The 24763-nt window shown below is 43.9% G+C and overlaps 2 protein-coding genes across 2 annotated transcripts; both read left to right on the top strand.

Annotated features, from left to right (window-relative positions):
- The first annotated feature begins 641 nt into the window (after window positions 1-641).
- On the top strand, window positions 642-12423 carry LOC129713911 (tumor necrosis factor ligand superfamily member 13B-like). Its single transcript, XM_055663288.1, has one exon. It carries the CDS (start codon window positions 3876-3878, stop codon window positions 4842-4844), a length of 969 nt encoding a protein of 322 aa, XP_055519263.1. The 5' UTR covers window positions 642-3875; the 3' UTR covers window positions 4845-12423.
- Window positions 12424-14592: 2169 nt separating this feature from the next.
- Window positions 14593-20060, top strand: LOC129713711 (ferritin, heavy subunit-like). The gene is made up of 5 exons (XM_055662961.1): window positions 14593-14636; window positions 15862-15991; window positions 17983-18129; window positions 19041-19166; window positions 19811-20060. The coding sequence occupies exons 1-5, from the start codon at window positions 14593-14595 to the stop codon at window positions 19955-19957; spliced, it is 594 nt and encodes a 197-aa protein (XP_055518936.1). The 3' UTR covers window positions 19958-20060.
- Window positions 20061-24763: the final 4703 nt, after the last annotated feature.

The raw sequence follows: 24763 nt of genomic DNA, 5'->3' as shown, positions 1-24763 counted from the left end.
TGGACAAAAATGCTGGAGAAACTCAGCGGGTCCAGCAGCATCTATGGAGCGAAGGAAATAGGCGACGTTTTCGGGCCGAAACCCTTCTTCAGACTGATGGGGGTGGGGGGGACGACGAAAGGAAAAAGGAGGAGACAGTCCGAGGGCTGGGAGGAGACAGCCCGAAGACTGAGGAAGAGGAGGAGACAGCAAGGGCTAACGAAATTGGGAGAATTTGTATAGGATAGTGTTGATGTGCAGGGATGGCTCGTCAGCACAGACTCTGTGAGCCGAGGGACCCGTTCTCGGACTATATCTGCGACACTTTAAGGGCCCTACTTGGCCATTGTCAACCCCGTTCATATTGCACAAATCACCAAGGCCTCTTTGACAGCAACATCCTATCACAAGGATGTTGCTAAGGAGCCCAAGGTCAACTTGTCCATGGAAGCCAAGAGCCAAGTCGCTGACTACATGAAATGTCACAATGTGGACATACAACATATTCTCATAAGGTCATTCATTAGGTCATGAGTGATAGGTGTAGAATTAGGCCCATTAATTCTACCCTCCATATGACCATCTCTCCCTCCTAACCCCACTCTCCTGCCTTCTCCCTATCATTATTTATTAATTTTTTTATGATTTTTTTTTTTTGTATGAAACTGCCTGTAAGGGAAATTCATTTCGTTGTCTCAAATTGAGACAATGACAATAAATTTGAATACAAAACCCACACTAATCAAAAATCTATCTATCTATGCCTTAAAAATATCCACTGACTTGACCACCACAGCCTTCTGTTGCAAAGAATTCAACAGATTCACCACCCTCTGACGAAATAAATTTCTCCCCATCTCCTTCCTAAAAGATCGTCCTTTAATTCTGAGGCTGTGACCTCTCGTCCTGGGCTCTCCCACACCCACTCCATCATCATAACTGGATACAAATCCTGAAATTCCAGAATGAACCTCGTTGCGGGTTCCCAAGCACGATTGCAATATTGCAATTGGTTTAATTTCTTCGAGTTGTTTGACCAGTTTTTACAAAATGTTAAATGGTCAGCTCGACATAGACTACAAGACCCACACCAAACCCAAACCAATTAGGAGCAGACGAGGGCATTCGATCCAATTTGTGATCCCAGCTACAAAGACAGATGTCTACAGCAATTCGTTCTTCCCCCGCACAATTAAAGCATGGAATAATCTCCACCCAACTATAGTTACCCAACCAGATGCAACTAAATTTAAAGTAGCTCTTTCTTCCCAATAACCCTTTCTGGCTTAAGCCCACCCTTCACCACCTCCACAGTTTAAATTCCAATTGGAATATTTTGGAGGACCAAGAAACCAAGAACCAAGAGTTCTTCTTCCTCGTGTCCCGCCATCTTCTCCGTCACGTCTGTTCCGGTCGGTCAGTGACGGTTGACGGTCAGTGGTTGAAGAATTGGCTACTTCAGTCAGTCACTGTGGTACAGTTTCTGTCATCAGCATTGCCTGGGATGCGCCACCTGGAGGCTTCTGCATGCATCCCTTTCTTCGAGTACAATGGTTTAATGGTATACAAACAGTTTAATGGCTAAATATACAAATGGTTTCATTTCTTCAATTACAGCGCGCAGTTTTGCTCTGCTCACCGCACGAACGACACAGGAAAGGGGAAATTTTAAATAAATTTAAACCCCGCAAAAATGTGTCAAATCTGAAACTAAAACAAAAATGACAGAAACACTCACCAGATAGCAACTATGGCAGAGAAACAAAGACGGCATTTTAGGTCAAAGTATTTTCATTAAAATAACGAGCAGAGAGCAGGGGATCGGGGAGTCAAGAGTCAAGAGTATTTCATTGTCATATGTCCCAGATAGAACTATGAAATTCTTACTAGCAGCAGCACAACAGAATAGAAATGGGACAAAAGTAATATCTGATAGCGGGAATCCAGAAACGCTGAGGTGATTCCACAGTTTACGGAGCTGGCCAGTTGATAGAGTCAAGTCAAGTCAAGTCAAGTCAATTTTATTTCTATAGCGCATTGAAAAACAACTCTCGTCGACCAAAGTGCCTTACATCAGTGCAGGTACAAACTTGCTACATAGATCTAACAATACATACATAAATACATACATACAGTGTAGGGAAAAGGACAAAAAAACAACAAACACAGGGGGAAAGCCAAAGCTGATGGGATTCGAAACCAAAAGGAGATTGGTGGAAACTCCCAGAAGATCGGGCGATATCTGCAGAGATGTATTGTCACAGATAGGTGACCTTATCTTCCGTCTGGGCATTTCTGTGGACTTTGTGACTCAATAATAAATGGAACAAACATATAATTTTCGTTTCATGTTTGTATCAGAAATGGCCATTTTGGTTATGATATTGTGCTCTGTACATGGACCATAGATATCTCCTGACACCCGTATTAATCAAGAATCTCAGCGGGACAGGCAGCATCTCTGGAGAGAAGGGGAGAAACATCCAGAGATGCTGCCTGTCCCACTGAGTTACTCCAGCATTTTGTGTCTACCTTCAATTTAAACCAGCATCTGCAGTTCTTTCCTGCACTAATCCTGCACTACCTATCTCTGCCTTAAAAATATCCATTGACTTAGCCTCCATAACCTTCCGTGGCAAAGAATTCCACAGATTTACCTCCGACTAAAGAAATTCCACCCTGCATCTCCTTCCTAAAGAAACGTCCTTTAATTCTGAGGCTGTGGCCTCTAGTCCTAGACTCTCCAACCAGTGGAAACATCATAATCATACAAGGTTAATTCCCGGGATGGCGGGACTGTCATATGCTGAGAGAATGGAGTAGCTGGGCTTGTACACTCTGGAGTTTAGAAGGATGAGAGGGTATCTCATTGAAACATGTAAGATTGTTAAGGGCTTGGACACGCTAGAGGCAGGAAACATGTTCCCGATGTTGGGGGAGTCCAGAACCAGGGGCCACAGTTTCAGAATAAGGAGTAAGCCTTGCTAATGGAAGAAATGCAGCCGCCATCGTTAAAATTTGCATTTTATGCATGTTAACAAACAGTGGCGAACTGGGTCTAAAAATATTGGTTGCCAGGAGACAAAGGGGGCCCACTTCATCAGGGGCCCATTTGATATAGGGGGCCCACTTCATCAGAGGTCCACTTGCCATCGGGCAAGCTGACACCCTGGCCAGTCCACCACTGTTAACAAGAACCAAATGTAACATCTAAAAAGAAACATGTTTCCCCTGCAGCAAATAGTTAAAATGTGGAATGCATTGTCCAGGCTTAGTGGAGAATGATGAAATACTCAGTTATTTAAAACCATCCTATCGAATTGCACACACTACTGTAATTTTTTTTTTTTAAACTATGATAAAAAGGACTTACTCTGTTTCTAGTAACTAGGACAGATATATCACATCCAGAATTTCCTTTACATCAGAGATATTTATGAATCAATGCTCAATACAAACAGTGAGGGTACAAAATAAGCATGAAGAAGCCTTCTACAGCCCATTACTTTGACAGATTATCTTTCCAATGATAGACTACTTAATTAATCTCCCTGAAAGAAAGTTTCACCTAAACCTGCTGATTTGTTCCATCTGCAAAGTAAACCCGTAGATTATTTGCTTAATTTCCCCGTCACAGGTACAAGATTCACTTCGACCGACACAAAACGCTGGAGTGACTCAGCGGGACAGGCAGCATCACCGGAGAGAAGGAATGGGTGACGTTTCTAAAACCTCTTGACATCCCTGTCTATATCTCTCATTTCCCTCTCCCATGACTCTCAGACTGAAGAAGTGTCCCAACTTGAAACGTCACCCATACCACGAACGCAAGCACAACGCAAGTCTTTGCCTGCAGACTGTAAAAGCATTCGGATTGGAAAGGAGAAGCAGCAATAATGTGGCACGTGGTATGCAGATACCAGCTGACAGGAAATGGTACTTGTGTTTCGGATGGACTATTGCAACAGTTCCGTCATAAAGGGAACTTTGTGATGAAGATGAACACAGAGCAAGAAACGTCTGGCCACGACACACAACATCGAGTCTTGATCTACTCAGCCTGTGTCTTAACCTCGGCAGCTCTGATGTCGACTTACGTGGCAGTGGTAGCTTTACACCACGTCCTTGCACTGAAAGGAGACATCTCGTCGATGAGAGAGGAACTAGATACGTACAGACTCCACCTCGATCGCCTGGAAGCCCTGGCAAGATTAAATAAGGGCCAGGCAGCCAACTGGAGCAGTTCGGCCCGCCAGGTTAGTAAACGTTTCAAGAAGCGACCCTCCCCTGAGGATAAATCAAAAGACAGAATGAAATTTCGGATAAACAGATCGATCTCTGAAGGCGTGCAACAGGCCTGCGTGCAACTGATTGCCTCCAATGTCCAAAGACGGGTCGCCAGGCCAAGTAACTGTCACAAATGTGTACCAGGAAGACCACAACAATCGTGCCGAGTTGAAAGAAGAACTGATACAAGTCAGAACCAAATGGAGACGACTACTGTCCCCTGGATCCTGAGTTTGAAAAAGGGAAGTGCCCTGGACAAGAAGGGTAACAAGATCCTGGTGGTAGAATCCGGTTACTTTCTGGTATACAGCCAAGTGTGGTACAAAGATAATACATTTACCATGGGGCATTTCATCAAAAGAAATAAGGCCAGCATTGTTGGTAATGAGGCGCCCAATGTGATTCTGTTCCGGTGCATACAGAACATGTCTGCTTGCTGCCCAAATAATTCTTGTTTCACTGCTGGCATTGCACAGCTCGAAGTGGGAGATGAGCTTGAACTTGTGATACCACGTATACAAGCACAAATCGCATTAAACGGAGATGGGACATTCTTCGGAGCAATAAAACTGCTGTAAACGTTGGCCAAAGTTTTACAAGCAAATTGCCTCCCTATTTGTACAGGAAAAAAATCCCATTCTTCCTTGATTTACTGTGTTGATGAAAAATGCCTGATTTAAAAAATATATATATATATCTTACCGAAAGGGGAAATGTTTTTCTCATGCAGCAGGAAAATAGAAGGAGCAGCTAGCACACGTTTCTGCCAGGTTGAAGCAAATCTGTGAACCGACCTGGATGGAGTCATCGTGCAAAACCTTGTTCTTGCTTTGGAATTGGAGGAAATTGAAGATGCATGAAATACAGAGTAAACCAAAATCAGTTTAGTTTATCAGTTCAGTTTTCAGTTTAGTTTAATGAAGCATGCACCGATGTACATTGAAATGCTTTTGGAACTCAGCGGGACAGGCAGCATCTCTGGAGAGAAGGAGTGGGCGATGTTTCAGGTCGAGACCCTTCTTCAGACTGATCTTTTCTTCACAGAGGGGGGACAGAGGACGTTGCTGAACTCTCGGCGGAGAGAGGAGGAGAACTTCTTCAAAGAAGACAATCCTTGAGATTTGGCAGTGGAGCGGACAAAATGTGTAGGAAAGAACTGCAGATGCTGGTTTCAATGGAAGGTAGACACAAAATGCTGGAGTAACTCAGTGGGACAGGCAGCACCTCTGGAGAGAAGGAATGGGTGACGTTTCGGGTCTGAAGAAGGGTCTCGACCCGAAACGTCACCCGTTCCTTCTCTCCAGAGATGCTGCCTGTCCCGCAGAGTTACTCCAGCATTTTGTGTCTCGCAAAGAGGATTCCATAGATTCAACCATTGGGAAGTTAAGGGCTTGTCCCACTTTCATGACCAAATTCACGACCTTTTTTACTCGTGGACATTTTTCATCAGGCTAGCAGAAAAACGCCCCGGCCTACTTGATGCCACGAGTACCTACGACTAGCTACGACCTACCTACCGACCTCCTACGACCTCGAGACAACCATGCTGCGAGTATGAGTCTAGGGCAAACTCGGCAGAGGTCGTGAAAGTGGGACAGGCCCTTCACACTGCTTCCCACGACTCTTCCACGATATGCAAAACAAGAAATGCCATCTCCTCATCACGACCTCCACAACTGCCGGGGGGTTAGATTGGTATTTGATTCAAAAGGAATATTTATTTTCTCCAGAGATGGTGCCTGACCCACTGAGTTACTCCGGCATTTTGTGTCTATCTTCGGTTTAAACCAGCATCTGCAGTTCCTTCCGACACATTCAGAAGCAAATTTAAAGTCACAGGGGAGGTATAAGGGTGTGAAGAGACAAAGATAGTTCCCTTTTTTGACTGAAGCATTAAGAATAGGGAGGTCATGCTTGATCTGTATGAAACAATGTTTAGGTCAGAGCCACTACATTGAATTGGTGGATTCCATGTGGTGAAGGTATTGCCATTGTCATATTGCCACTGCCACAGCAGACTGCCATATGCTGAGAGAATGGAGCAGCTGGGCTTGTACACTCTGGAGTTTAGAAGGATGAGCGGGGATCTTATTGAAACATATAAGATTGTTAAGGTTTTGGACACGCTGGAGGCAGGAAACATGTTCCCGGTGTTGGGGGAGTCCAGAACCAGGGGCCACACACACAGTTTAAGAATAAGGAGTAAGCCATTTAGAACGGAGACGAGGAAACACTTTTTCTCACAGAAAGTGGTGAGTCTGTGGAATTCTCTGCCTCAGGTTCTCTGGATTCTTGGTTCTTGGTTCTTGGTCCTCCAAAATATTCCAAATGGAATTTAAACTGGATGCTTTCAAGAGAGAGCTAGACAGGGCTCTTAATTATAGTGGAGTCAGGGGATATGGGGAGAAGGCAGGAACGGGGTACTGATTGGGGATGATCACCCATAATCACATTGAATGGCGGTGCTGGCTCGAAGGGCTGATTGGTCTACTCCTGCACCTATTGTCTATTGTCTATTGTCACTTGGAGTAGTGAATTCCAGGTTTCAGACCTGGCTATGATGAAGGAAGAGAAATGAAACTAGATGTTGGATCTGGATTTTAAAAAAAACAGAATAACTCAGCGGGTCTTGCAGCAACTGTGGAGGCAGAGGATTCATGTCCATGTTTCGGGTTGGGACCCAAGATCAGGACCGAAGGACTATTTTGTAACTTTGTCTGTGCCCTTTAGGTGGCGACCCTTTGCATACCCTGGGTGTACAAAACAACGAATATCACTGTGACTCGTCACATGTGACAATAATGTATCATTCATTCTCTCTGAAGCCGAAGGAATCTATTTATTTCCAGATAAGAGTAGAAAGGTTGAATGTAATTGGCAATACAAGCAGCATTAAAGAATGTATATTTAAGGTAATCGGCAGCAAGATCAGAAGGAAGTTACAAGTAGTTTTTCATCCAGAATATAGTAGGGTTCTAACACTAGATGCCAGAGAGCGGGGACCAAAATCACTCTTGTATACAATAGACAATAGGTACAGGAGTAGGCCATTCAGCCCTTCGAGCCAGCACCGCCATTCAATGTGATCATGGCTGATTATCCCCAATCAGTACCCTGTTCCTGCCTTTTCCCCATATCCCCTGACTCCGCTATTTTTACGAACCCTATCTAGCTCTCTCTTGAAAGCATCCAGAGAATCGGCCTCCACCGCCCTCTGAGGCAGAGAATTCCACAGTATAATAACCACCTGAAAGAGTACTTAGCGTTTGGTCACTAAGTCAAAAGCTGGGATGTGGGAATAGTCCCCATAATTTCTCAGTTGGCACAGTGGACCAATTGGCCACATTCTGCCCCGTAAATTTATTTCTTGAACCATGAGTCTTAAAAATTATTTTAAAGGAATGAAAGAGTTATTAGACTTGTTTTCAAAAGAGCTTCAATTATTAGGGTCTTGACCCGAAACGTCACCTACTCCCTTCCTCCATAGATGCTGCCTCACCCGCTGAGTTTCTCCAGCATTTTTTGTCTACTTTCGATTTTTCCAGCTGTTTTTGCAGTTCCCTTCTTAGTCAATTATTATTATGATCTGCGATACTTCATTGGGTCTGCAGAGGAAGGGACTGCGGATGCTGGTTTACGTCGAAGAGAGACACAAAATGCTGGAGTAACTCAGTGTGACTGGCAGCATCTCTGGAGCGAATGAATGGATGACATTTCTTCAGACTCCAATCACTAACACCTTTGCTCTCCAACAATAAATTAAATCTCCTGTGTCAATGATCAGAGAAGAAATTGGCTGATAATTTAGAAATGTCTCTCTGCGGGTAAATAAGTGGATGGCTCCTTCCTGACTGGAGTCTCTCAATGGTAAATCTGACAGCATCTTCTGGTCATCTTCAGGACTGCAGTGCCTTTGTAGCTAAGTACCTGGTCCTTGTGACCAAGTTCAACAGGCTTTATCTTATCTTGATCTTATAGAGGTGTATAAAATCAATGATGAGAGGAATACATCGGGTAGATGCACAAAGTCTCTAGCCCAGAGTAGGGGAATCAAGGACCAGGGGAAATAGGTTTAAGGTGAGGGGAGGAAAGATTTAAATAGGAACCTGAAGGGTAACTGTTTCACACAAAGGGTGGTGGGTGTATGGAACGATGAGGTAGTTGAGGCAGGGACTATCGCAATGTTTAAGAAACAATTAGACAGGTACAAGGATAGGACAGGTTTAGAGGGATATGGGCCAAACGCAGGCAGGTGGACTAGTATAACTGGGACATGTTGGCTGGCGTAGGCAAGTTTGGGCAGATGGGTCTGTTTCCACACTGTATCTCTCTATGGCTTTCTTCGGTCTCCCAAGTATCTCCTGTATCCTCTAGTTTGAATATCTCATTTGCCCACCCCAAACCCTTAGCTGCGGACTGCAAATTCCTGCTTGTCAAAGCTTTCACCGAGCATTAAGTGTTCAATAACTTAGCACATAACATATTATCTTATGTGTCAGCTTCACATATCACAGAACTACAAATAAATTGACCTTGTGTAGTCTGGTCTCATATAGTCTGGCCCAAATGTGTTGAGATTTCGAGAGCAAAGGAACTTTTTCACCTTGGCATTTCAAACAGATACATTCTGTTGTGTATGATACGCAATGAGCATCCTTCCACTGTCACAGAAATATTTAGAGTTCGACAATAATCCACTGTACTATTTTCTCAATGCTTTTGTGCTTTTGGAAACTTATTTTCAAATGAAGAATACTTATCAAATGTGTATATGCAACTGTACAGGCAATCTATTGGTGTGACCATTCCTTGAAACTTGATTTGTGAATTATAGGATGACTGTGTATTGATTGTATATATATATCTATATTTCTATAATCAAAGAAATAAACATTAAAATAGAATTTAAAAAACAAATCAGTTCATCGTCAGATTCTGCCTGGATTTGGTACTCACTTCATGAATTAAGGAATTAACCACGTATTTATATTTGAGAACAGTTTAACATCTGAGAGAGCTTTAAGGGGAGTTGGTGTACGATCCTGAGCATTTTAGGCTCTTAAAGGAGCATTATTGTCAAGTCAATATCAGAAGCTAGTTGGGTTAGTTTGCTTTAGGGTTAGTAAGGGCATCAGAGGTCACGGAGAGAAGGAAGGAGAATAGGGTTGAGGGAGAAATAGATAAATGTACAGAGTCTTTTACCCAGAGTCAGGGAATCAAGAAACAGAGGACATACCATATAACAATTACAGCACGGAAACAGGCCATCTCGGCCCTACAAGTCCGTGCCGAACAACTTTTTTCCCTTACTCCCACCTGCCTGCACTCATACCATAACCCTCCATTCCCTTCTCATCCATATGTCTATCCAATTTATTTTTAAATGATACCAACGAACCTGCCTCCACCACTTCCACTGGAAGCTCATTCCACACCGCCACCACTCTCTGAGTAAAGAAGTTCCCCCTCATATTACCCCTAAACTTCTGTCCCTTAATTCTGAAGTCATGTCCTCTTGTTTGAATCTTCCCTATTCTCAAAGGGAAAAGCTTGTCCACGTCAACTCTGTCTATCCCTCTCATCATTTTAAAGACCTCTATCAAGTCCCCCCTTAACCTTCTGCGCTCCAGAGAATAAAGACCTAACTTATTCAACCTATCTCTGTAACTTAGTTGCAGTAACAAAAGGTTTAAGGTGAGGAGGGGGGGGGGGGGAGATTTCATAGGAACTTGAGGGGCAACTTTTTTACACAAAGGGTGCTAACTATATGGAACGTGCTGCTGGAGGAGGTAGTTGAGGCAGGTATTATCACAATGTTTAAAAAGCGTTCGGACAGGTACATGAATACGATAGGTTCGATGTGAAAAATATCCATTGAAGGCCTCCACAACCTTCTGTGGAAATTAATTCCACAGATTCACCAACGTCTGACTAAAGAAATTCCTCCTCATCTCCTTCCTAAAGGAACATCCTGTAAATCTGAGGCTGTGACCTCTAGTCCTAGACTCTCCCACTAGTGGAAACATCCTCTCCACATCTACTCTATCCAGGCCTTTAACTATTCAATAATGTCCCCCCCTAATCTTTCTAAACTCCAGCGAGTACGGGCCCAGTGACGTCAAATGCTCAACGTAACTTAACCGACTCGTTCCTGCGATCACTCTGGTAAATGTCCTTTGGACTCTCTCCAGTGCTAGCAAATCCTTCCTCAGATACGGGGCCCACAATTGTTCACAGTACTCCATATGCAGACTGATCAGCGCCTAACAAAGCCTCAGCATTACGACCCCCCGTTTTATATTCTAGGCTTATCGTATTAAATGCTAACATTGCATTTGCCTTCCTTACCAAAGATACTAGAGCTCCGATCTAGTATCTTTGTTCCTTACTACCGATTCGACTTGCAAATTAACATTTTGGGACTCCAAAGTGCCTATGCACCCCCATGATAGGTGCCGTTTCAGGTAGGGAGCCTTCTTCAAACTGATCTGGGTTGAAATTAGTTACAGCAGTGACTGGTCCATCCTCACTTACGAGATAGAATGTTCAACATAGAGAGTTCCAACCACGGAACCCTTCACCCTGCTCCCCACCAAAGTGGGTAAGGCAATAGAAGGGATTGACTGAGCAACTGTACTAACTTTCCTCATGGAACAAAGTACATTCTACTGCTGCATGCTTATTGAAATTTGAGGAGCATCCCCATCCACACATCCCACCATCGGATAAGATGAATTTAACCATGAATTCTTGAAACCATCTACGCCTGAAAAAGGGTCTCGACCCAAAACGTCACCTATTCCTTTTGTTTAGAGATGCTGACCGACCCGCTGAGTTACTCCCCCTTTTGTGTCTATCTCCTGTTTAAACCAGCACCTGCAGTTCCGTCCTACACATACTGCCGATTTGCTATGGAACTTCCTTTTAAGTAGAAAATATAAAATGGGCAAATGTATTAAATGGGTGCCCTGGTTTCAATAGAGAATAGTTCCAGATTCTCCCGACAACTGGAAGCTGTCTCAATCTGATGTCCGATGTATTCAAGAGAGAGTTAGATATAGCTTTTAGGGCTAACGGAATCTAGGATATAGGGAGAAAGCAGGAACGGGGTACTGATTTTGAATGATCAGCCATGATCATATTGGATGGTGGTGCTGGCTCGAAGGGCTGAATGGCCGACTTCTGCACTAATTGTCTATGTTTCTATGTCTGTCCTCAGGATTCCATGTACAACCAAGTATACCATAACTTGTCTAAACTCCATTGGAAGTATACTTGGCCTGTTCAACGTTTTGTAAATCACGGGGATTTATACCGATACAGAACCTGCCATCAACTAACAAAACTGACACAAAGTGCTAGAGTAACTCAGCGGGTCAGGCAGCATCCCTGGAGAACATGGCGGGGTGATGTATCGGGTCGGGACCCTTCTTCAGTCACTCCAGAACTTTGTGCCCTATTCTTGAAAACCAGCACTTGCAGTTCTTAGTGTCTGCCATCACCCCATAGATGCTGCTGCACCCGCTGAGTTTCTCCAGCATTTTTGTCTAACTTCGATTTTCCAGCATCTGCAGTTCCTTCTTAAACACAGGTGTGATGTTAGATTTGGGAGAACATCTCCGATGACCTCTCTTGGACCCACAATACCTCAACTCTGATCAAGAAGGCTCACCAGCGTCTCTTCTTCCTGAGGAGACTGAAGAAGGTCCATCTGTCTCCTCAGATCCTGGTGAACTTCTACCGCTGCACCATCGAGAGCATCCTTACCAACTGCATCACAGTATGGTATGGCAACTGCTCTGTCTCCGACCGGAAGGCATTGCAGAGGGTGGTGAAAATTGCCCAACGCATCACCGGTTCCTCGCTCCCCTCCATTGAGTCTGTCCAAAGCAAGCGCTGTCTGCGGAGGGCGCTCAGCATCGCCAAGGACTGCTCTCACCCCAACCATGGACTGTTTACCCTCCTACCATCCGGGAGGCGCTACAGGTCTCTCCGTTGCCGAACCAGCAGGTCGAGGAACAGCTTCTTCCCGGCGGCTGTCACTCTACTCAACAACGTACCTCGGTGACTGCCAATCACCACCCCCCCCGGACACTTATTATTATTTATTCAAATCATTTGCTCTTCCAGGGAGATGCTAAATGCATTTCGTTGTCTCTGTACTGTACACTGACAATGACAATTAAAATTGAATCTGAATCTGAATCTAAATCTGAGATTTGAGTCCCACCAATAATGAAATAAAAAGTACCCAGAGAGGCCAGCAGAGGGCACTTTATGTTTAATAAAGTCATTTACAATATGGAGTGTATGAAGCTGACATTTCTCTTCAAGAGTCAAGAGTCAAGAGTCAATTTAATTGTCATTTGGACCCCTGGAGGTCCAAACGAAATGCCGTTTCTGCAGCCATACATTACACACAAATAGACCCCAGACACAACATAATTACATTTTACATAAACATCCATCACATAGCTGTGATGGAAGGCCAAATAAACTTATCTCTCCACTGCACTCTCCCCCCCCCCCGATGTCAGAGTCAAAGTCAAAGCCCCCGGCTGGCGATGGCGATTGTCCCGCGGCCATTAAAGCCACGCCGGGTGGTGCGAGGTCGCACACCGGGTCTTGGTGTTGGAGCCCCCGGTGTGCGCTCGCAAAGTCCCGCATTCCAAGCCGCGCGGGGCAGTGGTGTCAGGCCCCGCTCCAGGAGCTCTTCGACCCCGCAACTCGGGCGGGAGAAGTCGCCGTTGCAGGAGCCCCGAAAAGCGGTCTCCCGGTGCCGCCATCCGCAGACCCGCAGTAGCAGCCTCCGAATTGCCTTTCTTCGAGAGCCAATTGGTGAATTATTAAAATGGAAAACAAAGATGCACAGGGCAAAGATGGTTAGAGTGCTGTTTCATAGAGAAGGCTCAAGAATAAGGTACAAATGTCAACCTTTTTTGGTTGTGAATCCACATTGGGCAAGATTGTTAGGTCAAGTCAAGTCAAGTTTATTTGTCACATACACATACGAGATGTACAGTGAAATGAAAGTGGCAATGCTCGCGGACTTTTGTGCAAAAGACAAACAACAAAACAACCAAACAAATTATAAACACAATCATAACACACATATTCTTTTACATAATAAATAATGGAAGGAAAAACGTTCAGTAGAGTTAGTCCCTGGTGAGATAGGCGTTTACAGTCCGAATTGCCTCTGGGAAGAAACTCCCTGGGAAGGCAACATCTTTTCAACCTGGTTCAATTATCCGTTGCTATTCGCATTGAAATGCAACAAAACTGAGTATTCTCACCACTCAGACCGAATGTTTACTGCACAACATTCAATGCAATGTGTGGGGTAATCGCTGGCCTGCACGGACTTGGTGGGCCGAAGGACCTGTTTCCACGTTGTATCTCTAAAGTAAAAGTCTAAAGATATTGTAAAAATAGAAGATACATCTTTGATTAAAGTTTTGCTTGCAGCAAGTAAGAAGCCCATTACCAGGCAGTGGCTTCATGAAAAAAGTCCAAAGCAGGAACAGTGGTTAGGAATTGTGAGAGACATATTTACTATGGAGAAACTGGCATATTCCTTGGAGAAGAGAGAAGAGAAGACCTGGGAAAAATGGAGCGTTTATTTGAGCCATGACACCCAATTAGATAAATGCCGAGCTAGATATGGGAAGATTGTGTTATATAGAACTAGATGGTATGTATGAATATTGAATTATCTCCAGATAACTAATCAATGTAATGTTTTTTTTCTTTTTTTAATTTGGTAAATGAACCACACGGTCTTATTCCAATTTTTTAATTTATTTACATTTTTTTTTCCCCTATCTACTTATTTTTTTATTTTGATTGCTGTTTTTCTTGCTTTGTTTTATTTATGGTGATGGTGTTGCACTGCTTTGTATACATCTCTTAAAAATCATTCAAAATTTAAGTGGAAAAAAAAAGCTACAGTATTAAATTAAAGCAGCACGACCCAAAGTGTTTGGAACTGAGTTGGTTCTCTAATTTTCTTCCGTGTTCAATGGGATCCCTGTTGATGCAACCGACTCTAGTGCTGTGAAACTCCAATCTTGCTCTTAGCTTTGTGTTCAAGGTGAAGGTAGACACAACAAAGCTGGAGTAACTCAGCAGGTCAGACAGCATCCCTGGAGAAAAGGAATAGGTGACATTTTGGGACTGAGAGTCAGGGGAAAGGGCAACGAGAGATGTGGGCGATGGTGTAGAGAGAAGTTGAACAAATGAATGAAAAAGATATGCAAAAAAGTTACGATGGTAAAGGAAGCAGGCCATCGTTAGCTGTGGGCTAGGTAAGAATGAGAACAGAAAATGGGGCTCAGCAAGACGGCTTTGAAGTTGGTGTTAGACACAAAGTACTGGAGCGACTCAGCGAGACAGGCAGAATCTTTGGATAGAAGGAATGGGAGCGAGACCCTTCTTCGGACCGAGTGCCAGGGTAGAGAGTAACGAGATATGGAGGCGTGCAAAGAACATGGAACTACATCAGGGGGCCAGCTTCTGACAGTTTACAACCTTAGACAGCTTGAGATAGAGCACTTCAGAAAAATAATTTGTGTTGTGATTTCTTAAATGTAACACAAGAAAATACTTTCAGATGTAAGTCCAGACACAGAACCCAAACAGCATGGAGGCCAATTTACCAGAGCCTTGATTTTTCAAGGTGGCGCGGTGGCGCAGCGGTAGTGTTGCTGCCTCACAGCGCCAGAGACCCAGGTTCGATACTGACTACGGGCGCTGTCTGTACGGAGTTTGCATGTTCTCCCCGTGGGTTTTCTCCAAGATCTTCGGTTTCCTTCGGTTTGAAACATATAAGATTGTTAAGGGCTTGGACATGCTAGAGGCAGGAAACATGTGCCCGATGTTGGGGGAGTCCAGAACCAGGGGCCACAGTTTAAGAATAAGGAGTAAGCCATTTAGAACGGAGACTTTTTCACACAGAGAGTGCTGAGTCTGTGGAATTCTCTGCCTCAGAGGGCGGTGGAGGTGGGTTCTCTGGATACTTTCAAGAGAGAGCGAGATAGGGCTCTTAAAGATAGCGGATCAGGGGATATGGGGAGAAGGCAGGAACGGGGTACTGATTGGGGATGATCAGCCATGATCACATTGAATGGCGGGGCTGGGTGGAAGGGCCGAATGGCCTACACCTGCACCTATTGTCTATTGTCTGTTGTCTATTGTCTATAGTCCTCCCATACTTCAAAGACGTGCAGGTTTGTAGGTAAATTGGCTTGATATAAGTGTAAATTGTCGCTAGTGTGTTTGTAGGATAGTGTTAATGTGCGGGGATCGCTGGTCGGGATGGACTTGGTGGGCCGAAGGGCCTGTTTCCGAGCTGTATCTCTAAACCAAACTAAAGTAATCCCCTGATTGGCCTGGGTCTCATCAACTCCTCCCATGGATGTTACTTGCCATCATCCACTCTTGTTCATTGGTGCTTGGATTCCTGAGCAATCACAAACTAGCTATCAGGAATGCCAATCATCATTGTGAAGTCAACCTATAACCACACTGTGAGCTGAGCCAGCACTATAAGTACAAGGGCCTGAGTGAGAAGTAAGACAATCCTTGAGCTTCAAGTAAGAAGATCCTTGAGCTTCAAGTAAGAAGATGGCTTCTCAAGCGACAGAACTACCACAAGGACTGTGAAGATGCCGTCAACAGGCAGATTAACATGGAGCTCAACTCCTCCTATGTTTACCTTGCCATGGTAAGTCCATTCTTTGCTGAAAGCTGTAATTCAATGAATAACTTGAACTATTTCTCTTCCTGGTGAGGATACTGCAGTATACATTTGAGTTCATGTTTTGGTCCATATTTTAGTGGCAGTCCTTCAAAGAGTTTAGAAAGCAAAACTTTCTCAAGACTGGCTGTGTTTGTTACTGGAAGTTCTCCAATTACCTTGTAGTCCATGAATGAATGAAATATATATGTAAGAGACACAATGCTGGGGTAACTCAGTGGGACTTACTCACAGTGCCCTGTTGGTGAAACTAATTCTACTTTCATGCAGTGGATGTGAAAGACTATGATATACTTTGTGCCTGGTTCTCTTATTTCCACTACATTGTCAAAGCCCAAGTATTGAACATTTCAATTAGAACATCTATGCACACACTTCATAAGGTCAAAAGTGATAGGAGCAGAATTAGGCCATTTGGCCCATCCATTCATTCATGGCTGGTCTATCTCTCCCTCCTAACCCCATTCTCCTGCCTTCTCCCCATAACCCCTGGCACCCGTACTCATCAAGAATCTGCTTTTAAAATAGCCTTTGACTTGGCCTCCACAGCCTTCTGTGGCAAAGAATTCCACAGATTCACTGCCCTCTGACCAGAGAAATTCCTCCTCGTCTCCTTCCTAAAGGAACGTCCTTTAATTCTGAGGCTGTGACCTCTAGTCCTAAACTCTCCCACCAGTGGAAGCATCCTCTCCACATCCACTCTATCCGAGCCTTTCCCTATTCACGGCATGAAACGTGTGAGTGATTATGTTGTCTTAAAGCCCCTCTGGCTTTCCCCAGCCACTTGGCAATCAATGCAGATCTGTCAAATAGCCCATGCTGGAAATGCAACGGACACACCTACACCAGAGTCTGATATCTGAAGCATAAATACTGGCCTGGAGAGGCAGCAACCAAATATCCTACAGTGGAACCTTTGGTAGCAAACTCCATCTACTGTAAATTGACACTTGGCATAACGTGACCACCAACACTACAGGATAAATTGATATCCAGGCTATGGGGGCCTTGCAGAGAATTGACGGGGTTAGTTATTATTTTTTTTAATTAACTGCTTGAGAATTAATCTAATGAATACAACGACAAAGAGCAGCTTGTGAACTCAAGGTTGCAACTGATAAGAACCGAGACACAACTGTGTGAACAACAATCCCATCAATTCATCCTAATCACCCTAGACAGATAAGGGATCCTGTTTTTCAGCAGTGTGTTCAGTTTAGTGTCCAGTATCTTTTGCCCGCTGGTTATGTCCAGTCTTTAATTCTTTCTAGTTGTAATTCCATGGTTTCTTTTTGTTTTGTTAGTTGGAACTACAGATGTTTTAATGCGCTTTTTTTTCTCTGATGCTGCATAATCCTTCTCCCTGAATAAAGAGTTCAAAATGATACAGCTGGAGTGGTGAATAATTGAGAATTTGTGTTCCTATACGGCTGGAATGTTATTCACTGATGCAGTCAGGGGGTGGTCTTGATTAAATCGAGGTTTGACACTGAATAGGCACAAAAAGCTGGAGTAACTCAATGGGGACCCGGAGTAGTGGGACCATTGTGAGAGGGGAAGGGGGGGGGGGAGAGAACAAGGGGGAGCTGGTGCAGATACTTTATAAGCACCCTTCATGTGGTAAGTAAGTTTATTGTCCAAGTATTCACATACAAGGAAATCTGCCTTGCTGCTCCTCCCACAAGTAACACATGACATACAGTGACAGTAACGAATGACTCGGAAAACACTAAACATTAATAATAAGACATTAATGATAAAACACCATTAATCAAGCATGTGGACCAACAAAATACCAGATCAACAATTTTCATACCTTGGGTATGCAAGCATAGAGCTTCACTGTGACTTGTCACGTGTCACCATAAAGTATCTCTGGAGAAAAGGAAGAGGTGATGTTTCGGGTGGAGACGCCTGATAACTGGGGTTACTAAGCAGAGTTGTAAATCTCTCCACAGTCCTCTTACTTTGACCGGGACGATGTTGCTAAACACCATTTTGCCGAGTTCTTCAGGAAGCAGTCCTATGATGAACAGAAGCACGCTGAGAAACTGATGGAATACCAGAACACCCGTGGAGGTCGGCTCTTGGTCAAAGACATCAAGGTATGTCTCCACCATTGCAGTGCAGTCTGTCTTATTCAAGTTCAAGTGAGTTTATTGTCTTGTGTCCCTGTATAGGACAATGAAATTCTTGCTTTGCTTAAGCACACAGAACATAGTCGGCATTTACCACAAAACTGATAAATGTGTCCATATACCATGTATAAATATACACACATGAATAAATAAAGTGCAAATAGCAGAAAGTGGTTATTAATAATCAGAGTTTTGTCCGAGCCAGGTTTAATAGCCTGATGGCTGTGGGGAAGTAGCTATTCCTGAACCTGGTTGTTGCAGTTTTCAGGCTCCTGTACCTTCTACCTGAAGGTAGCAGGGAGATGCGTGTGTAGCCAGGATTCCATGCAAGATTTCAAATAAGACTCTCTTTAGAAAATGATTCTACTTGAAATTTAGCATCAATCAAAATTCTAATTCTTGGTGTGCAGGAAGTCGTCGAGTCACATTTATTTATATAGCACATTTAAAAAATAACTCTTGTTGGGCAAATTGCTTTGCATTTGTTATAAGAATAGTACAAACAAACAAAGTACCTACATATATACATATAGCCCTCGCTCAGTGGACGTCAGGAAAGGCTTGGGAGTAGAGAAGTTTTTAGCCTTGACTTAAAGAAGTCGATGGAGGGGGCAGATGCTGGTTTAAACCGAGGATAGACACAAAAAGCTGGGGTAACTCAGCGGGTCAGGCAGCATCTCTGAAGAAATGGAACGGGTGACGTTTTGGGCCAAGACCCCCCCCCCTTCACCTATTCCTTTTGCCCAGAGATGCTGTCTGGCCCGCTGAGTTACTCCAGCTTTGTGTGTGTGTGTGTGTCTATCTTCTGATTCTTTGTGGCTGTTTCTTCCGCTTGTGTAATTAATCCATTTCAAGTCTAGTGTTGCTTTCCTTGGCAGAAGCCAGAGAAACATGAGTGGGGTAATGGACTGGAGGCTATGCAAAGTTCTCTGCAGATGGCGAAGGATGTGAACCAGAGTCTGCTGGATCTACACAAGCTCTCAAACCAGCACACTGACCCGAGCGTAAGTTGGCTACACTCAAATTGGTTAGTTAAGATGGGGCAGGCCTTACTTGGACTGGCTTGATTCCATTCACAGGAGGGAGGGAGTGAGTGGGTGCCAGGTTGCTTCTCGAGTTTGCCAGGAATTGGTGTAGATGGGAGGTCCACTGGCTTGCTGTCCTGAAGTACTAATGAGACTGCCATTGATTGGGCACTTGGCAACTCCCTTGAGTCCACTGTGCCACAAACAGCATGGAAGCAGGCTCTTCGGCCCAACTTGCCAACATGCCCCAGCTACACTAGTCCCACATGCCTGCATTTGGCCCATATCCCTCCAAACTGGTCCTTGTCCTATCCAAGTACCTGTCTAACTGTTTCTTAAACGTTGGGATAGTTCCAGCCTCGACTACCTCCTCTGGCAGCTCGTTCCATACACCCACTGTGTGAAAACGTTACCCCTCCAATTCCTATGAAATCTTTCCCCTTAAATCTATGTCCTCTGGTCCTTGACTATAGCTATTCTGGGCAAGAGGCTCTGTACATCTACTCAATGTATTCCTCCCATGTTTTTATACACCTGATGCTCCCAATCAGACGTAAGTGTGAAAGCACTGGATCGCTGTGTGTCTGGTTCAGGATGTGACTACATTCTCTCTGTCCTTCCAGCTGCGTGAATTCTTGGAGCGCCACTACTTGGATGACCAAGTGAAGATGATCAAGAAGCTTGGAGATTACGTCACCAATCTGAAGAGATTGGGAGCCCCTGAGAATGGCCTGGGAGAGTACCTGTTTGACAAGCTCTCCCTGAAGTGAACAGGAGGTGAAAGTTGAAGCTTTATCTGAATTGTCATGTTCTCATCTCATTTGACTGTACAAAGCTGTGGAATGCTAATAAAATATTTATTCATGGCCTGGCTTTTGTCTCCAAGTTGCTTTTTTTTTTATTTAAAAAAAAAAAAAAGATATTTGTTCAGAGTTGCAACTGTTTTGCACTGAGGTAACACGGTGGTACAACGGTAGAGTTGCTGTCTTACAGAGCCATGCGACCCAGATTCGATCCTGACTACTAGTGAAATGACCACGTGGGTTTTCACTGAGATTTTTGATTTCCATCCACACTCCAAAGACTTACAAGTGTGATTAGAATCTTGTCAAGTCACATTTATTTATATAGCACATTTAAAAAAGAACTCTCGTTGGCCAAAGTGCTTTGCATTTGTTATAAGAATAGTATAAACAAACAAACTACATACATATAGCCCTTGCTCAGTGGGCGTCAGGAAAGGCTTGGGAGTATAGATAAGATTTTAGTCTTGACTTAAAGGAGTCGATGGAGGGGGCTGTTCTGATGGGAAGAGGGATGCTGCTGTTCCACAGTCTAGGAGCTGCAACCGCAAAGGCACGGTCGCCCCTGAGCTTATACCTAGACCGCGGGACTAGCAGCTCCAAGTCGGACGATCTGAGGGACCTGGAGGTGGAGTGGTGGGTGAGAAGACTTTTAATGTAGGAGGGGGCAAGCCCATTGAGGGCTTTGTAGACATAGAGGAGGGTCTTGAAATGTATACGGAACTGCACAGGGAGCCAGTGGAGAGAGGCCAGGATCGGGGGTGATGTGGTCTTGTATGCACTATAGTGGATTTCCAGTTTGCAATAAGTACAAAAATACCGATGGCTCATTAGAATGGGACTGTCTGGGTGAAAAAATTGGCTTTCTGTTTGCCTATTCTAGTGTTACAGACAAGCCTCTGTTCCTGCAGACCATCTTTCCTGTGAAAAGAACACTGCAGCAGACTTGGTGTCCACTATATCAGTTCTTTAGGGTGCATGTGGAAATCAACCAAACATTTTGGGTGGTACGGTGGCATAGCAGTAGGGTTGCTGCCTTACAGCATCAGAGACCTTGGTTTGATCCTGACTACGGGTGCTTGTGTGTACGATCTCCCTGTCACCTGCATGGGCTTTCTCTGAGATCTGGTTTCCTCCCACACTTCAAAGACGTGCAGGTTTGTAGGTTAATTAGCTTGATTGCCCCTAGTGTGTGTTGGGGTGGTGTTAATGTGTGGGGATCGCTGGTCGGTACGGACTTGGGAAGCTGAAGGGCCTGTTTCTGCACTGTATTTCTAAACTAAATTTACTGGAGCTGCTGGGTGAGGTGGGTCAACTCATAAATTGGCCAGTTTCTCTTTTATGCAGCAATAATTGGTTAAATAACCAACTTCAAACTTTCCACACATGCAATCCAAAAAATGAGGGTATGGATTAAATAAACTTATTCCTTGTCAAGTATTTTCATTTGGAGTGATACAGCATACATGGGCTGTTTGGCCCAGACTTGTCAATGCCAACTGGGTTGCCTATCTCAATGGTTCTTTATTGCCACGTATGTATAACACCCTAAAATTATTTTGCATAAACCACAGTTGCCATATTTTGGCACTGATTACAAAGGAAAAAAAAGTCCAGTCCACATACTGAAGTTTGTGACACCCTGTGTTTGTGAGCCTGTGTTTTTGGCATGTTCCTCCAAACCATTGCTCTGTACCTGTCTAAATGTCCTGCATTCAATGCTAAGATTGCATGTTCCACATACCCACTATCTTCACTTAAGATGGACACAAAAAGCTGGAGTACTCAGCCGTTAGGACAGCATCTCTGGAGAAAAGGAATAAGTGACGTTTCAGAGCGAGACCCTTCAGACTGAATCTTGATTCAGATGGTTAGAAACCTCTGATTTTCGTTGATCCAAGCATGTTTAGTTATCCTTCACTGACGTCCTGCCAGAACTGAGTTTACTCAGTCATTCAGAATATAAAGGGAGGGGGGCAGGTCATGGCACGAAAGCGTAGTGGTAGAGTTGCTGCCTCACAGCGCCAGAGACCTGGGTTCGATCCTGACTACGGGTGCTGTCTGTAGAGAGTTTGTATGTTCTCCCCGTGACCCGCGTGGGTTTTCTCCGGGATCTTTGGTTTCTATCCACACTCCAAAGATGTACAGGTTTGTAGGTTTATTGGCTTTGGTATAATTGTAAATGAATGGTCCCAAGTGTGTGTGTGTGTGTGTGTGTGTGTGTGTAGGATAGTGCTAGTGTGCAGGCCTAATTCTGCTCCTATCACTTATGATCTTATGATACATGTCCATTCTTCAGGCAGGGAAAGAGACTGTTCATGGCATCCACAGCTATGTATCCATTTCATACTTCAATGGTTGGTTTGATTGTTCGCACAGACATCTTGATTACTTTGAACAAGGATCGTACCAACAGCATTACCGTTTACAACCTTAACTCAGTCAGACAACTTCAGAGAAAATACAAAATGATTAACATTTCTCCTAACGTTGTGACTTCCACAGTGCATAACACAACAAAACACTTTCAAATGCCAACGAGGAAACTCAAAAGCTGCAACATCAGAGGGACCAATTGCCAAGAACCTGGAAAAATCCAAACATCAAGTGCGAGGATCGGGTGCGGTCTGCAGAGTTTGCATGTTGTCCCCTTAACCTGTGTGGGCTTTCTTTCTCCAACATCCCTGGGTTCCTCCCACACTCCAAAGATATACAGGTTTGTTGGCCTGGTATAATTCTAAATTGTCCATTGAGTGTATAGAATAGTGTAAATGTGCGGGGATCGCTGGTCGGCGCGGACTCAGTGGGTCGAAGAGCCTGTGTCCACGCTGTATCTCTAAACCGTCTGTCACAACAAATTCACTACTTGTATTTTAGAAATGCTTGCCTGCCTATCTTCCTGCCCATATGGAGTGGTATGTTTTCTGTTCCTACCCATATGAGTATGGAATGCTAATTGTTGCAGGCTGGGTCGTTTAATAATATTATTTTAGTCAAAGGATATGTTTTTAATCATGGACCAGAAAAGGGAGAATAACATCTTGCATTTCAGCTGTTTTACATCAATCACTTATAGGAAATCAACTGCACTTTTAAAAAACAAATGCATCAATCTTTGAGTCTTTACTGATTGAGTTGGAATGTGAGGTAGGATTAAATGTCAGCCGTTAATTTTAATTAAGTCGCCAATAAACTGCAAAAGTTGTACGTCCCAACCTGCCTGATACTTTTTCCACTCAGAAGCCAGAGCAAGATGAATGGAATAATGGATGCTTAGCACCAGGCAAAGAAAAGGAGATGAGAACCAAAGTCTATTAGCAATTAAAAAAACAGATTCACATGTAAGTTGTTTTGACTGCATTTCAAATACTTGAGCTTTGTGTTATAACAATATTTAAAACAATTTGCACTGCAGATATCAATCTTCTTTTCCTAATCATTACTTGAGACCTGGTCTTTAATTAGGCATCTGCCTGAACAAAATCTCCATTGTTCGTAAGATCATAAGTGATAGCAGCAGGATCTTATAAAACATTTGAAATTCTTAAGGGATTGGACAGGCTAGGTGCAGGAAAAATGTTCCAAATGTTGGGGGGGGGGGGGGGGGTCCAGAACCAGGGGTCACGATGTAAGAATAAGGTGTCGGCCATTTAGGACTGAGACAAGGAAAAACGTTTTCACCCAGCGAGTTGTGAATCAATGGCATTCTCTGCCACAGAAGGCAGTGGAAGTTAGCCCTAAGAGCTCTACCTAACTTTTGCTTGGATGTTTTCAAGAGAGAGTTAGATAGAGCTCTTAGGGCTAACAGAATCAAGGGAATTGGGGGAGACAGCAGGAACAGGGATGATCAGCCATGATCATATTGAATAGCAGTGCTGGCTCATGGGGCCAAATAGCCTGCTCCCACAACTATTTTCTATGTTTCTATGTAGAATTAGGCCATTGAGCCCATCAAGTCAACTCCGCCATTCAATCATGGCTGAAATATCTCTCCCTCATAACCCCATTCTCCTGCCCTCCCTATAACCCCAGACACCCATACTAATCAAGAATCTATCTATGCCTTGAAAAATATCCATTGATTTGACCTCCCTTCTGTGCGAAGAATTGCACAGATTTGCCACCCTGTGATTAAAGACATTCCTCCTCATTTCCTTCCTAAAGGAGTGTCCTTTGATTCTGAGGCTATGACCCCTGGTCATAGTCTCTTCATTGTAATTGTGTGGGTGTGAATATTAGCATTGCAAATTAATGCACATCTATCTTCTGTAATTGGCTTTACCCAAAAGCTATTGAGAAATCTGCAGTGTCCTTTGTTACCTGAGGGATACTGGCATCGGCAGGAACCATTTCCACTGTTGTCCTGGGATGATCAAGAAGCTTGTGGATCGTATATCGCCAACCTAAGGAGACTGGGATCCCCCTAGAATGGCCTGGGAGAGAACAAGCTCTCCCATTGGGGAGTGTGAATGACCAAATTCGCTGTAGGGATATTATCTTTAATAACCATTGGATTGTCCCTTGGGGAAGAGAGTTCCCAGAGATTCACCACTCTCTGTGTGAAAAAAATCTTTATCATCTCGGTTTTAAAGGATTTCCCCCTTATCCTTAAGCTGTGACCCCTTGTCCTGGACTTCCCATACATCGGGATTCACTTTGACATGTATCCTGTCCAATCCCTTAAGAATTTTATAAGCCACAAGATCCCATACAATCCCAGGTTCTAGAGAGTATAGTGAAAGTCTATCCAGTTTTCTTCATTTTGCAGTCACA

Source organism: Leucoraja erinacea, chromosome 37, assembly GCF_028641065.1.
Source record: "Leucoraja erinacea ecotype New England chromosome 37, Leri_hhj_1, whole genome shotgun sequence".
Classification (NCBI taxonomy): Eukaryota; Metazoa; Chordata; class Chondrichthyes; order Rajiformes; family Rajidae; genus Leucoraja; species Leucoraja erinaceus.
The sequence above is the reverse complement of the archived record's forward strand: the minus strand, read 5'-3'. Positions and strand labels throughout refer to the sequence as shown.